This window comes from Callospermophilus lateralis, chromosome 4 (genome assembly GCF_048772815.1).
Source record: "Callospermophilus lateralis isolate mCalLat2 chromosome 4, mCalLat2.hap1, whole genome shotgun sequence".
Taxonomy (NCBI): Eukaryota; Metazoa; Chordata; class Mammalia; order Rodentia; family Sciuridae; genus Callospermophilus; species Callospermophilus lateralis.
The window spans coordinates 60,078,998-60,094,361 of NC_135308.1; the positions used below are offsets into that span (position 1 = coordinate 60,078,998).

Consider the following 15,364-nt stretch of genomic DNA (forward strand, 5'->3'; position numbering starts at 1 on the left):
CATCAAGAATACAAACAACAATAAATGTTGGCGAGGATGTGAAGAAAAAGGTACACTCATACATTTCTGGTGCAACTGCAAACTGCAAACTGGTGCAACTACTCTAGAAAGCAGTATGGGGATTACTTAGAAAACTTGGAATGGAACCACTATTTGACCCAGTCATTCCACTCCTCAATTTATACCCAAAGGACTTAAAATCAGCATACTACAGTGTCGAAACCATATCGATGTTTATAGCAGCTCAATGCATGATAGTTAAGTTACAAAACCAAACTAAGTGCCCTTCAACAGTTGAATGGATAAAGAAAATGTGGTATATATACACAATGGAATATTACTCAGCCTTAAAGAATGAAATTATGGCATTTGCAGGTAAATGGATGGAACTGGAGAATGCTATGCTAAGTGAAATAAACCAATCCCAAAGAACCAAAGGCCAAATGTTTTCTCTGATGGATGCTAATTCACAAAAAGGGGAGGCTAAGGAAGAATAGAGGTACTTTGGACTGAGCTGATTGAGAATGAAGGGACGGAAGGGGGTATGGAGGTAGCAATGAATCAGACATTACTGCCCTATGTGCATATATGATTACATAGCCTGTGTAATTCTCCATTGTGTACAACCATACGAATGAGAAGTTTTACTTCATTTATGTATGATGTGTCAAAATGCATTCTACTGTCGTGTATAACTAATTAGAATATATATATATATATTTGTATATAAAGTTTAAAAGGGGCTAAAAGTTTAGCACCGTGGTATAGTGCTTGCCTAACATGCTTGAGGCCCTGGTTTCAATTCCTGGAACCGCAAAATAATTTTTCTTTCCTCTTTCTGATGCTGAAAGGGAAGATTCAAGATTAAGGGTTTCACAGCTAGAATTAAGACTAGAAATAATTTGTTTATTTAATAAATATCGAATGCCTGTTACAGGAAAGTGAAATCTTGAAGGGAGAATTCCCAAGCTTTCCAATTCCCGGTCCAGAACGCTGAAAAAGCACTCCAGGAGGCCAAAATGAAGACATAGTTCCCAGAGAACTGCTTGGGGAGGAAGAACCAGCCGATCTAGGTCTGGAGCCTGATGGGAAAAGAGGCTCTAGCAAGAGAAGCAAGTAAGTGCGACCCTGGGCCCCCTCGGACCGTTTCTCCGCCGATCCGCGCGAGGGCGCTGCTCTGTTCCTTGCGGGCCGTACCCTGGCGGTGCCGCCTGCTCGCCTTTTCCCGGCGGAAATGCCGGTGCGATGACGGAAACCCAGAGGGAGGGGAGAGAAAGAGCGAGAGAGAAGGGCCGAGAGATCGAGGAGAGGAGAGATTGAGGGAGGAGGCGGCGGGTAGTTTTTGTCCGACCGAGCCGAGGGCCTGCACCGCGCTCCCAGCAACTTCCCGCACTTTTCACCGACTCCGGCGGCGCGCGGCCGGGCGGGGCAGGGCGGGCGGGGGTCTCCTGGAGGCTGCGTGCCTGGAGCCTCCCGCTGGGCTTGGGCGGGGCCCTGGGCTCGCGGCCGCAGTCCACCTCTCCCTCGTCTCCCGCTGAGAGCTGGCGAGTGCGTCAGGGGAGGCTAGCGTCGCGGGCCGGGGCGGGGGCGGGGGCCGGGGCGGGTGGGGGCGGGGAGGGGGGAGGGAGGCGGCGGGGAAGGGGAGCTGGCCGCCATGGACGACAAGGCGTTCACCAAGGAGCTGGACCAATGGGTCGAGCAGCTGAATGAATGTAAACAGCTTAACGAGAACCAAGTGCGGACGCTGTGTGAAAAGGTAAGAGTGAAAAGAAAAGCTCGGGAGCGCTGGGCCGAGCGAGGGGCGGGCGCGGCGGCCTCTCCTCCTGGGCCCTTTGCCAGTGCGCGACCTCGGGCTGCGTTTCTTTTGCCCCCCACCCGCTCTCCTCCCGGTGGCCCGGCCAAGTCAGTCCAGGACGTGAGCACTGAGCTGTCCTCGCCGTTCCCCTTGGTCCTGGCCGGACGCGCAGGTGCCAGGCCTATGGAGTCCGCTGTAGATGAACTGAAGAAATGTGTTTCTCGGAACCCGCGCCGAAGTTCGGTTATGGTCCCCTTCACTTTTCTGGGGAGTTCATTGTCACTCCAGCTTCTTTCACACGTGGACGACCAGTAGCGGCGATTTAGGATGCCCGAAAATTATTCAAACGCAGTCTCTTTGAATATGCACCGAAAATTAATCTGAAAGTCATTAGTGTTAAAGAATTTTGTAACGTAAAATTGTCCTTAGATAAATGGGTTCCTGCAGAAATCAGTGAGTCAGAGTGTGTCAATCATTTGTATAGAAGTGGGCGTGATGGCAGGCGGATTTTTTAAAAATCGAGATTGATTTTGGTGGAAATCTTAGCGTTGAGTGGTTCTTGGGAGTAATGTTGATTTTCAGAAACAAGATAGCAAGTATTAAATTTCAGAACAGTGTTTGCTTTGAATGATATGTTTTCGAGTAGGGTAGCATTTTTTCAGAAATTTCCATTTTTACTGTATATAAAGTTTTTTTCTTTTCCAGAGATTAAAAAAAATGCAAGAGACTAGTTATTTAGGTCGTTCTTGAATATGTGATCTTAGTTTTCTGAATTCTGTATCCAGTGGTATTTTTTTTGTTGTTGTTGTGCCTAGGGTTGAACCCCAGGGGCGCTTATCCACTGAACCTTTAAAATTTGTTTTGACACGGGGTCTTCTCTAAGTTGCCTGGGGCCTATATCAGTTGTTGAGGGTGGGTTTGAACTTGAGATCCTCCAGCCTCAGTGTCATGTGTGCTACTACTCCCACCCTGTACCCAGTGTTTTCTTAACTGCTAAAATTATTTCCATGTCTCCATGTCTGGAGTTTTTCTTATACATCTTTTGTAATGTGAATTAAACAATTTTCCCAAATTTTTGTGTTGAAAAGTTCGATTTGGGGTCCATGAAGGAATAGGAAGGAGGTTATTTATTTCAATCCAGAATCTATAAAATTATCTTAGTCATACGTTTGAGACTCAGGATGCCCCAGAAATGCACTAAAGAAGGAAAGATTTTCTTGGTGTTATTTATTAACAGGGCACTCTTAAAGTTAAGCAAAACTGGGGCTGGGGTTGTGGCTCAGTGGGAGTGCACTAGCCTAGCATGTGCAAGGCCCTGGGTTTGATTCTCAGTACCGCATAAAAATAAGTAAACAAAATTGTGTCCAACTAAAAAATAAATATTTTTTTAAAAAGTTAAGCAAAACTTAGAGATGGAAGAGTAATTAATAACACAATTTAAGTTGAGCATGATCTTTGTATATTAAATAACCACACAGAACAGGAAAAATTGTAAATACAACTGTGGAGGAAATGATCTCTCTCTGAAACAAACTTTACTTGCAGTTTCAATTACTTCAATTTTTCTTGTGTAGTAATCTCACAAGTCTTAAATTTTAGTTTTTAAATGTCTCTCTAAAGCTCAGATGTCACGGAAATATTCAGTTTTGAAGTCAATAAATGTTGCTATAAGTGTCACATACAGAATTGTGCTTTATTTTACAGTCTTCTGCTAGCATCTATGGCATACCTTGTGGTTATGTGTTTATTTAGATGTATTTTTCTTGTATTCTAATGTTAGTCCTAATTGGATTTTGTAACAACTATGCATTCCACCTGTCTGAATTCAAATCCTGTTCCACATCCTTCTAGCTGCCAGTGTGTTTGCACTTCTGGTTCCCTTTATGTGAGACAGGGATAATAATTTCTGATCTCCTGAGTTGATTTTTTTTTTTTAAAGAGAGAGAGAGAAAGAATTTTAATATTTATTTTTTAGTTATCGGCGGACACAACATCTTTGTTTGTATGCAGTGCTGAGGATCGAACTTGGGCCGCACGCATGCCAGGCGAGCACGCTACCGCCTGAGCCACATCCCCAGCCCCTCCTGAGTTGACTTTATCTTAATAGTACCCATGTAAAGTCCTGGTAAAAAATAGGCATGTGGTGAATGTTAAATGAAGAAAGGATAAATTTTTTTAATGCATTTTCTTTTGGAAAGAAATGTAAAATAGATATGTTGATATGACTTCTGGTGAAGGTACCTCAAAGGAGGAGATCCTCACTGCCCTCTACTGTATTCCACCCCACCACTGGGAATTGAACCCCTAGTCCTAAAAGGATTTTTATGTATAATGACTATATTGTATTTCCTCTTCATCACAAAATACTGTAGAATTTTGTAAAAAGTAACTACTCTTAACTTAGTTGGTTTTTTTCTTTCTTCTTTTTTTTTTTTTTTTTTTTGTACCAGGAATTGAACCCAAGGGCACTCTTACCACTGAGCTACATCTCTAGGCATTTTCCTTTTTTATTTTGAGATAGTGTCTCACTAAGTTAGTGAAGGCCTTATTAATTACTGAGGCTGTTCTTAAATTTGTGATCCTCCTGCCTCAACCTCCCAAATCTCTGGGATTAAGGCATGCCTCATTGTACCTGGATAAGTCCTAATACTATCCTTCAGTTCCAGAGCAAAAAAAGGCAGGCATATAAAACAGTTAAACCTAATTATATGTCATCTCTTTTTAAATTCCTTTTCATTACATTTTTAGTTGCACAATTTTTGGATTCTGTTTGCTGTGCTACTCTATAGAAAGTCACATGAGAAGGCAGTGGTTTTTCCTTTTAAATTAAATTCTTCTTCTAATTTCAGCCTAAAACTGAAGCTTTTTAGCTGAAATTAAGACCAAAGTAGTACTAGTAAAGTCCCTATTTTGAGATAGTGGCAAAAATAAAACTCATGCTACAGCTAGTGGGCGAATGACTACCAAAGTAAGAATGTGAATGGTATGTCTGGCTTTGAGGTTAATTTCAGCCTAGTGAAAAATTGTTGATATAAAATAGTAAAGCATATCTTCTGAGAAGACTCTTTTACAGTAACCTAAATTAGCAACCCAGCTTTTGAAGCTAATTGTGATCTTGAGTCCTCTCTGAGAAACTGCTTCTGTGATTCATTTCTGCAACAGTGGTATGCACAGTACTTTTTAAAAATGCTGTGTCTAATACCCAGTCTGGCACTGTTTGGGACATACTGTAACTAGAACTATATATATTTAACTCTTGCCTTGAGAAGGGTAAAAAATTGTAGGCTCTTTGACCTGATAAATTTTATTCTATAACTTCAACCTTGGTGATGATACTCTAGGTAGAAAGGGAAATTTAGTCAGCTTATGTGCTGGCAGATCTTTATTCTAATGAATTTTCTTACTGAGGAAAATTTTGAGGCTTGGAGTAGAAGTATAGATATGTAAATTTTGTATTGAACTAATGGGTACATTTTTGGGTCATGGTTTCTGCTTTTAAATAAGCAGAAATATCTATAGGATATTATTTAACTTTGGCAGTTTTTGTTTTTGTTTAGGGTACTGGAAATTGAACCCAGAGCCTTTCTCATTGCTAGGCAGATGCGCTTTGCCACTAAGTTGTGAACAAGCCGCATCCCTGCCCCACCCCCACCCCCCTTTTTTTTTGAGACAGTCTCACTAAGTTGCCCAGGCTGTACTTGAATTTGATATTCTTTCCTGAGAAGCTGGGATTACAGGTATGTACCACCATGCCTGGTACATACTTTATCCTTTTTATGTATGTATTTCTTTTTTTTTTTTTTTTGGTGGTGGTGCTGCTGCTGGGGATTTGAACCCAGGGCCTCATGTATGCTAGGCAAATGCTCTACAGCTGAGCTGCACCTCCAACCTTACTTCATTACTAATGTGAAATAGCATGCTTAAATCCTGAATGTCCAGAATCATCTTATGAAGATTAGATTCTGGTAATATTGAACAATTTTTGCGAGTTGAAGAAAATCTTTTACATTACTCTCTGGGATATGTTGCCAGCTGAAAAAGAAAAGTGATGGTTACTGATGCTTTCATTTTAAAATTTCCCTTGAACAAGGATTAGGGCCAGCCTTGGTGGTCCATTGATAAAGTCTGATGCAGTGATGTAGAAAATAGCTCTTTTCTTTGTGATGATAACAAAGAATGGCATGGTTACAGTGGAATATGAGGTTAAGACCCAATTCTAATGACTGAACAAATCATGGTTTTCCATGCCTGTCTGAGCTGATAGGTAAAGAAATTAAGCCAAATGAGAAATAGCATGAACTATTGCTAACGACTAGCTGTTAAATCGGGTAATTTATTGACATGATATGAAAAATCATATACCTAGGTAGATAAAATGAAGTTGTTTACATTATAAAATTGGGGGGGGCTGGGGTTGTAGCTCAGTGGTAGAGCATTTGCCTCATGTGTGAGGCACTGGGTTCAGTTCTCAGCACCACATATAAATAAATGGATAAAATAAAGGTCCATCAACAACTAAAAAAATATATTTTTAAAAAGTTTTTTTTCATTGAGTAGTTTTATTTGCAGCATATGCCTTCTGATTTTAATCATGTCCAGAAAATTTTCCTTCTCAGTCTTTTCTTCAGGATAAACACTCTGAAAGACTTTAAATATAGTCCTCCTTTGGTGAAAGCAAAACAATGTGCTAGAAATTGAAAAGACAATCAAGGCCCAGTTAATTTTTGTAAATTCGAACTATTTTCTGAATTTAGTTTTTTTCTATTAGAATGGTGGTAAAATCATAGATACATATACATATATATGTATGTGTATATACAGATAGATATAGAACTCAAGTCTGTAAGACTAAATAGGAGTTTTTAATTGTTTTGATTTCCTTGTTCTCCTTTAAGTAACTGTGATGAAATGCAAACCTCATTTAGGTTGTTAAGAATAATTTGCATATAAACATCTTTTTTCTGTTACTGTCCCTTTATTTCTAACCAGATGTTGTCCAGTACTTCCTTTTCCATATGTTATTTTCGAGTCTAAATTTCTTTCATAATATTGACCCTGGGAAGACGTCCTATGCATTACAGATTGATTGCTTTCTAGGGAATGGGAGAACTAAGCCTAGACTTAGTTTGCTGTTGTGTCTTTTGTAACCTGGGTCAGTTTATCATCTGTTATAAACTATCCTTTGGCTGAGATACTTTTGAGATCAAAAGAATTAAACAATCCTGAGTAGCAACCTGTGATTAAGATTACTGATTTTAGGACCCTTTGTGTGTGTGTGTGTGTGTGTGTGTGTGTGGAGATAGGGATCTTAACCCTGTTTCTGCTTTCAAGCAGTGCTCCTGCCTCAGCTTCCCTAATAACTGAGACTACAGGCATGTACTACTATGTCCAACTAAGAGACTTTGGTGGGGTGGTCAGAGAAAACCCTCCAAATTCTTCATTATGTGATTTGCTTTTATAATCAAAAAGGATTTTGTAGGGGTTGGCATAGCTCAATGCTGGAGCACCTGGCTTCAATCCTCTGCACCGAAGAAAAAAGAGATTTTGCAGGAGTTAGAGAGCATAGTCCCCAAACCCCAAAAACTCTCCTCATCTTTTCTACCAACTTTGAGAGGTTAGACAACTGTAAGGTTAAAAGGAACATTCCTGAGACTGCCCTCACTTCTGCACCAATTTCAAGTGGATTCCCCAAATCACTCTTAGGTTGAGTCATTCATAGGAAAGATTCAACTCACTAAATGCTTTCTACTCAAAACTGAGGTTTATTATAATTGGGAAAGAATACAACAGAGGCATAAGAAGTCCAAGAGGGTCTGTTTGCTTTTGTCTTCCATTTCCTCTAGAAGCAGATATTATACCACGTTACCCAAAACCTTAAAATCAAAGTCCCCAGGCAGAGACATTCTTTATCAAACTGGACATTCTAGGGTCAAAGGCCAAATCTCTCTTTGGGCGAGGCTAATTCTTCACTACATAGATTTTTATTTTATAACAAATAGTGGGTGACAAGAACTTCAGTACAATAAATGAAATATGATACCAAAATACATGGAGAAAACACAGATTTATCAGAATCATAGAGTGGGGTGCAACATGAATGTTTTCTAATAGAGTCGGCATATTGTTTTGTTTCATTTTACGTTTTATCTTTTCTTGATTCTACAAATTCTTTGATGATTAGAAAAGTAATTTTTAAATTGTAAATATTTGGGGCTGGGGTTGTAGCTCAGTGGTTGAGCCCTTGCCTAGAATGTGTGAGGCACTGGGTTCAATTTTCAGCAGCACATATAAATAAATAAAATAAAAGTCCATTGACAACTAAAAAAATATTTAAAATAAATATTCTTTATCAGTTTTGGGGGGGTTTTTTGGTGCTTTTTAATATCCAAGTTTTATCATTTTTATGTAGTCAGATTGTCCCATCTTTCCCTTAAATTTTAAACGTGCACAAAAAATCACCTGGAAAACAAATATAAATTAGAGGTTCCTTGACTCCATCCCAGAAACTGATTGACTATGTCTTGGGGAGATTTTTAAAGAACGTCACAGTTATTATGATGTACAGATTCCAGATTGCAGTTTGAGATTGCTACTTGATATATGGTAAAATTCTGATAAATATACTCATTTTTTCTTTCTTTTTTAATTTATTTCTTACTTTTATTTTGTTATTTTTAGGGTAATTTTTGAAAATAAAGTAAGGCCTGGGAATACACCTCAGTGGTAGAGTACTTGCCTCACACACATCTCCAAAATTAAAAAAAAAAAAAAAAAAAAAAAAAAAAAGACAGCTTGAACAGTGCTTGCCTTTCCATCATATAATTTATGAGATAGAATATGTGTCTTTTCTATGTGGTGATAAACTGCCATATCCCTAAGTTTGGATCAGCTTTCAACATTTTCTCCTTTGTGTTTTCATTGTTGTGAAATATCTCTGAAAATTGCTTTAATGAGATTTTTGCCATTGTCATTTCCTCTGGAATATCTTCATCCTTTTATCACAACCACTTTCCTCATTTGTGTCAATATATTTGCATTTTTATTTATTTATCTCAATGGTTTATTTTTAATGCTAAGTTTCCAGCTGTATATCTAGAGTTTCTAATGGCAGCACTGTCAACATTCCTACAGTTAGCTATTTTATATACTTTAGATTTGAATTTCATTTCCTTATGCTACTACTTTTCATTTCTTGTTGCATTGTAATCATTGGCCAAATCCCTCTTTTGAATATCCATTTTTGTAAAATGTCACATGAATTTATTACGACAAGATAAGGAGGCAAAACAGTTACACTTTTTGTTGTCTCTGTGTGAACTTAATAACAGATCCACAATGACCTCACAGGCTTTGAAAGAAGTGAAGTCATTGATCATGATATACACCCATACTTTATTTGATGCTTTGTAGACTAGTGGCAAAAATTTTCCTTTTATGAAAGCTAAAGAATGCTTGTTGTTGAGGACTTCATTGGGATTCCACAGTATTTCACATTTGATTCCCCTCCTCAGGTTTTAAAAATTGAGATACAATTTAAATGCTATAAAAATCACCCTTTTTAAAATACACAGTTCAGTAGTTTCAAAATTCTTCAGGAAAAAAAAAAACAAGTTTCTTCCATATTCACAGCATGTATTTATACTTCGTTTCTTTTTATGACTGAATAAAATCCATTGTATAAGATAGCATGGTGGTAGCTTTTATAGTTATTACCATCTGGAATTTGTTTTGAAGTTTTAAAAGTTATATTTTCAGATTGAAAAGCTATTTATTTATTGCTTTATTTACAGTACTGAGGGTTGAACCCAGACTTCACATGTGCTAGACGCTCTACCACTGAGCCCTTTATTATATTGAGACAGTTTTGCTAAATTGTCCTCAGTCCTCCTGCCTCATTCTTCAGCGTTACTGGGATTATAATTATGCCCCACCACACTTAGCCATGGTTTGTTTTTTTTAATTGCCAAGCATGTCAGAAATTTGGGAAAGAACCAGGCATGGTGGCATACACCTGTAAACTAGCAGACTCAGGAGACTGAGTGAGACAGGAGAATTGCAAGTTTGAGTCCAGCTTAGGCAATTTAAAGAGGCCTTGTCTCAAAATAAAAAGGATTAGGGATGTAGCTCAGTAATAGAGAGTACCTGGATTCAATTCACAGTACTACAACAGCAACAAAATAGAAAAAAGAAATGTGGGAAAGCAAATACTTTGCACTGTTGGTGCCCAACTTCCCTCTCTACTGCCCTCCTACTTCAACATTTTTGTGTATCTACCAAGCTTACTGTGGGATAGAGGGATGGTTGTGGTGTATTGTTTAAGAACCTGGGGTCATAGGTATCACCTCCTAAAACTTTTTTACCTTTATCTTGGTTTATATACATATGTGTATCTCAGTTTTTTCAAATTTTGAAATGATATGACTTTTATGTATTTCCAAACCTTGATATCATATAGCATACAAACTTAATGTTGTTAAACTGCAAAGAAAGCTTCATTTCCTTGTATTAAAAATTAAAAAAAAGGTCAATTCCTATATGTGGAAGAACTTATAATTAGGAAGGCAAGAACTTTGCTCATATTAACTTAGTCCTGGAGTGCTTTTAACTTAATCTACTATCATCTGTTCCAGAGATCAGTCTGTTCTGTGGCTTGATTTCAAGGAAATTGCTTGGAGAGTAAAAAATAACCTAAAATGTATTATAGCAGTCCATTTGTGTATAAATAGAAGGGAAAGAAGAATTTCTGAACTGTCAAAAACAAATATGGTCTCAGGGGCTGGGAACACTGAGACAGGAGGATTGCGAGTTCAAAGCCAGCCTCAGCAAAAGCAAGGCACTAAACAACTCAATGAGACCTGCCTCTAAATAAAATGCGAACTAGGGCAGGGGATGTGGCTCGGTGGTCAGCCCCAGAAATCTATCCTCAGTACCACCCCCCCCCCCAAAAAAAATACAATGTTACTTGTTGGAAGATCAGCAGACAAGTGTATTTAAATATTTTGCATTCCTAAAATATGAATAGAAGGGAATAAAAAGTATTTCATTTGTCTTTTTATATGCAAATATCATTCCCAAAGCTTCATTTCTCATTTCAGTTTGTAAGACATACTGAATTTTGTAGCAGCAAAAAAAGAATATTTTGCTGACTGCATGGTGGCACATGCCTATAATTCCAACTACTTGGGAGGCAGATAGGAGAGTGGTAAGTTCAAGGCCAGCCTGAGAAACTTAGACCCTGTCTCGGAAAAAGGCTGAGGTTGTAACTCAGTGTTAGAGCACCCCTGGGATCATTTCCAAGTATGGTAAAAAGAAAGAAAATGACTGTGGGTGGGTGAGTGTGGTGTATGCTGGGGAACAAACCCAGGGCCTCACATATGCTAAACATGCACTCTGAACTACACCCTCAGCCCCAAGATTATTTCTTAAATTTGTGAAAAGGGAAATAAATTCGAATGGATAGGCAAATAGGAATATAGGGTATGCAGCAATAATTTCTTTCTTTCTGTCTAGATATATCTCTACTAAATGTCATATAGCATCACTACAGTCTACTTTGCAGATTTTAATTTGGTCTTATCTGTGTCTCAGAGATTAGGCTAAGTCACATTAAAAAGCATTCATTAAAAATTAACAGAATTATAAATTGTGCAGAAAAGAGTTAACATAGCAATTTTGAGATTGCTATCTATAGAAAGTTCTTGTTGCAAAAGTTCCCCTTAGCTGGTTCCTGGAAAGTTGGATTTTAGGGTAATTCCTATCATTCCCTGTTAGGAATAGCTCACTGTGCTTAAAATGTTTGTATGGAGAGTCTGGAATCTTGATAGTAATGAGGCAGAGGACACTGATGAGATAGCCCTCAATTACAAATCACAGACACTGGATCTCTATGGTGCTTCCCTGTTTCACTCAGGTCACAGCAAGGGAATTACGTGCATTCTTCTTGACTGCATTGGGACTCTTAAAGCTTGCACTGGTACCCTTAGGGCTTTGCTCACGTGCCTTTTCCCTTTGCCTATTTTGTTTTATGTCCTTTTACTGTAATAAATTATACCTATGAATACAAGAATATATTTTGTTTTATGAATCTTCAAGTGAACCACTGTTGAACCTGGGTAAGGTCTTGGAAATCCCAAACATACAAGACTTTTACATTGAGAACTAAAAATAGAACATGAACTATGGTTAACTTCTGCCAATCCAACACATTCTTTCCCTGAAGGCAAACTAAATTCATCTTGCTATAACAGATCTGAATAAAGGGTGTTTATTATGATCAAGTGTTTAAAAAACATGAGGGTATCTGTACAGTGAATATAAAATATTCTGGGGAGGACTGGCTCACATTGGCTCAGCAGAGTACTTTATTCACACTATATAGATAAAAAGCTAAACAAGTATTATTATAAAGCTCATTCACGTGTATTTTTTTCTATATCATATATCTTGATCCATCTCTTAGCACCTGTGTATGGTTAAGATAACTATATACCCTGAAAAGAACAATTGAGTAATAATACTTTCTTGCTTTTAATTTCTGTATTTGAAAGTAAGGCAGTAAATGGTTGTATATGAAGGAGATTTCCATTTTAGAGTTGAAATTCTCTGTTGAGCATTGCTTTGGTTTGTTTTAATAGTAATAAAAGACATCAACTCGAATTGAACTTTCTAATCTATGCTGTTCAATTTGACTGTTTTGTTTGCTTTTCTTTTTTGCAGTACTGGGAATTGAATCCAGGGCTTCCCACACTGAGCTACATTTCCACCCCTTTTTATTTTTTATTTGGAGGCAAGTTCTCTTGAGTTTACCTGCCTCAGCCTCCCTAGCTTCTGGGATAGCCATTTTGATTTTTTTTTTTTTTTTAATAATACTGGAAGCTGTCTTATGGAATAGCTTGATTTCTAGTAAAAGCATTGTTTCGGTTGTGATAATGAACATTTCTGAATCATCTTGTCAAAACTCTGTAGGAAATGGGGCTGGGGTTGTGGCTCAAAGGTAGAACGCTCGCCTGGCATGCATGAGGCACTGGATTCAATCCTTAGCACCACATAAAAATAAAGATATTGTGACCACTTATAACCAAAAAATAAATATTAAAAAAAAACTCTGTAGGAAAAGCTTGATAATTTCCAAAATTCCCTCAGTTGTAATTGAAATTGCACATGGTAGCAAATATACCCTCATTCTGATCCCATCTTAGTAACTGGATAAAAGGGGAACATGTCTTGGCTGGCCAGTGAGTTATGTCAGGAGTGCTTGAAGAAGACCTGTTAAAAGCAAGGGACAGACTAGGCTAGTATGAACTCTTCAGCTTTGTCCCTTCTACCTGCTATATCTCCGATACCAGATACAGTGCCTAGAGGTGTATCTTTTATTTATATAAAATGGCAATTCTGCTTTTTACAAATAGGAAAAAAAGATAGGTGGCAAGAATCTGCTGTTCCGATGGTCCTTGAGAAGCTGAACAGTTCTGGGTTTTTTGTTAATTGAGAAAAATAATTTCTCAGTTTAAGGGTCTCTCTGAGTAATATGATAATGAAATAATGTGACTTTCTGCACAGCTAAGAATCAGCTCTCAGAGAATTTCATTTTGTAAAAGTAGCTGTTTTTAGATTATACTTAGAGAAGAGAGTACTTCATATTTTAGAGATGTAGGTTTATGGATACCTAGTCTAAATAAAGAAATAGAAGGATTTAAAGACGTTAATTGTACACAATTACATTGGGATTGAGGAGAATCCATGTTTTCTGGAAGATTTGTACATATAATTTCGTTCTAATTATAGGCTAGTAAAAGAAAAGTATGGACTTCATTATTCGTACGCTTGGTATGAAGTCTACCAGGCTAATTTAAGCAGAAAGGGCGATTATTGGAAGAATATTTGATAACCTGGAATCAACAGAAAAGCTGCAGGTGCTGGGGTCATGGCTCAGTGGTACAGTGCTTGCCAAGCAAGTGTTAGGCACTGGGTTCAATCCTCAGCACCACATAAAAATATATAAAGGAATTATATCCGTCTACAACTAAAAAATAAAAACTGGAGAACCAATTTTGGGAATTTTGAGAAATAAGGGAGATTAAAATCAAAATCTTACTTTAGAGACATTTTAGAATACAGTGTTGGACAATAGTTTAAAAATATTCCTCTGGAATAGAACTTGGCATTCACTACTTCTTAGAGTCACTTCAAATTAAAAGCATGGGCTAAGTGCATCCAATTGGTTTAAATAAATCTGAGGCTAGAGTAACTTTGTGATTCTTACAGTGTATATACTAAGGCTTTTTTTTATTATTATTTTTCTAATTAGTTACACATGACAGTAGAATGCATGTTTTGATACATCATACATAAATGGAACATAACTTCTCATTCTTCTGATTCTACATGATGTAGAGTTACCTGGGTCGTGAATCATATATGCACATAGGGTGATAATGTCCTATTTATTCTACTATCATTCCAATCCCCATACCCTCTCCCCTCTCTTGACTCCCTTCTAATCCAAAGTATGTATACCCCTCACCTTATTGTGAATTAGCATCTGCATATCAGAGAAAAGATTTGGTTGGTTTTGGTTTTTGAAATAAAAACCTTTCTGTATATGCCAAGCTGGCTTAAATTTGTGATCCTCCTACTTCAGCCTCCTGAGTAGTTGGGATTATAGACCCAGTATGCATACAAGTCTTACTGTGATTTTGTTTCTTAAATCACAATATTCTAAATTCGTACTTGTAGTACAATAGGCTATTACTAATAGCTACTAGCGAACAAGTTGAAGTGAATAGGAATACACATCTATAGAAATGTAAACCGTATGGTCTGTTTTCTTTCATGTTGACGTGCAGATCAAGAAATCAGAGGAATTAATCTAGTAATTTATCCTCTTTAAATGTATTTATGACTACAAAGAGTTTTGCATGTGTGAATCTGTATTATTGATATTTACTACATTGGACAACTAAAACTGAAATTTAAAAAAAAAAAATCTTTAAACCAGGTATAGTGGCACACGTCTGTAATTCCAGCTACTCAGAAGGCAGAGGAGGATCCCAAGTTCAAGACTAGCCTCAGCAACTTAGTGAGATCCTGTCTCAAAATAGAAAGTAAAAAAGGTTGGGGGTTGGAGTTCTTTGGTAAGGTAAAGTGCCCCTGAGTTCAATCCCTAGTACTACAGAGGGAAGAGGAAAAACATATACTTATAAAATAGTAGTATTTTTTAAATGCATTTTTTAAAATTTTTTTTAAATTTTGAAGATTTTACATTAATGTATGCCTGTATACTGTGAATAAATGCAATTTTGTCAATAAAGCTTCATAGTCAAAGTTTTGGAAGTATTAAAAGCAAAGCCATGGGTTAGGGTTGTGGCTCAGTGGTAGAGCGTTTGACTCTCATGTATGATACACTGGGTTAGATTCTCAGCATCACATTTAAATAAATGAGTAAAAAGAAAGTCCATTAACAACTTAAAAAAAATATTTAGAAAAAGGCAAAGTCACCAATATTCTAGAAAATATCTTTATAAGTGGACTTGAAAAATCAACTTTTAATGTTAAAATATAGGAAAATAC

The 15,364-nt window shown here is 37.4% G+C and overlaps 1 protein-coding gene across 1 annotated transcript in view; it reads left to right on the plus strand.

The window, feature by feature from the left end:
- The first annotated feature begins 1,623 nt into the window (after positions 1–1,623).
- Ppp2cb (protein phosphatase 2 catalytic subunit beta) overlaps positions 1,624–15,364 on the plus strand; it is a 33,857-nt gene continuing 20,116 nt past the window's right edge. The window contains exon 1 of the mRNA XM_076853903.1: positions 1,624–1,756. Within this exon, the coding sequence (XP_076710018.1) occupies positions 1,655–1,756 (102 nt within the window). The 5' untranslated portion in view covers positions 1,624–1,654. The remainder of the gene's footprint in view (positions 1,757–15,364) is intronic.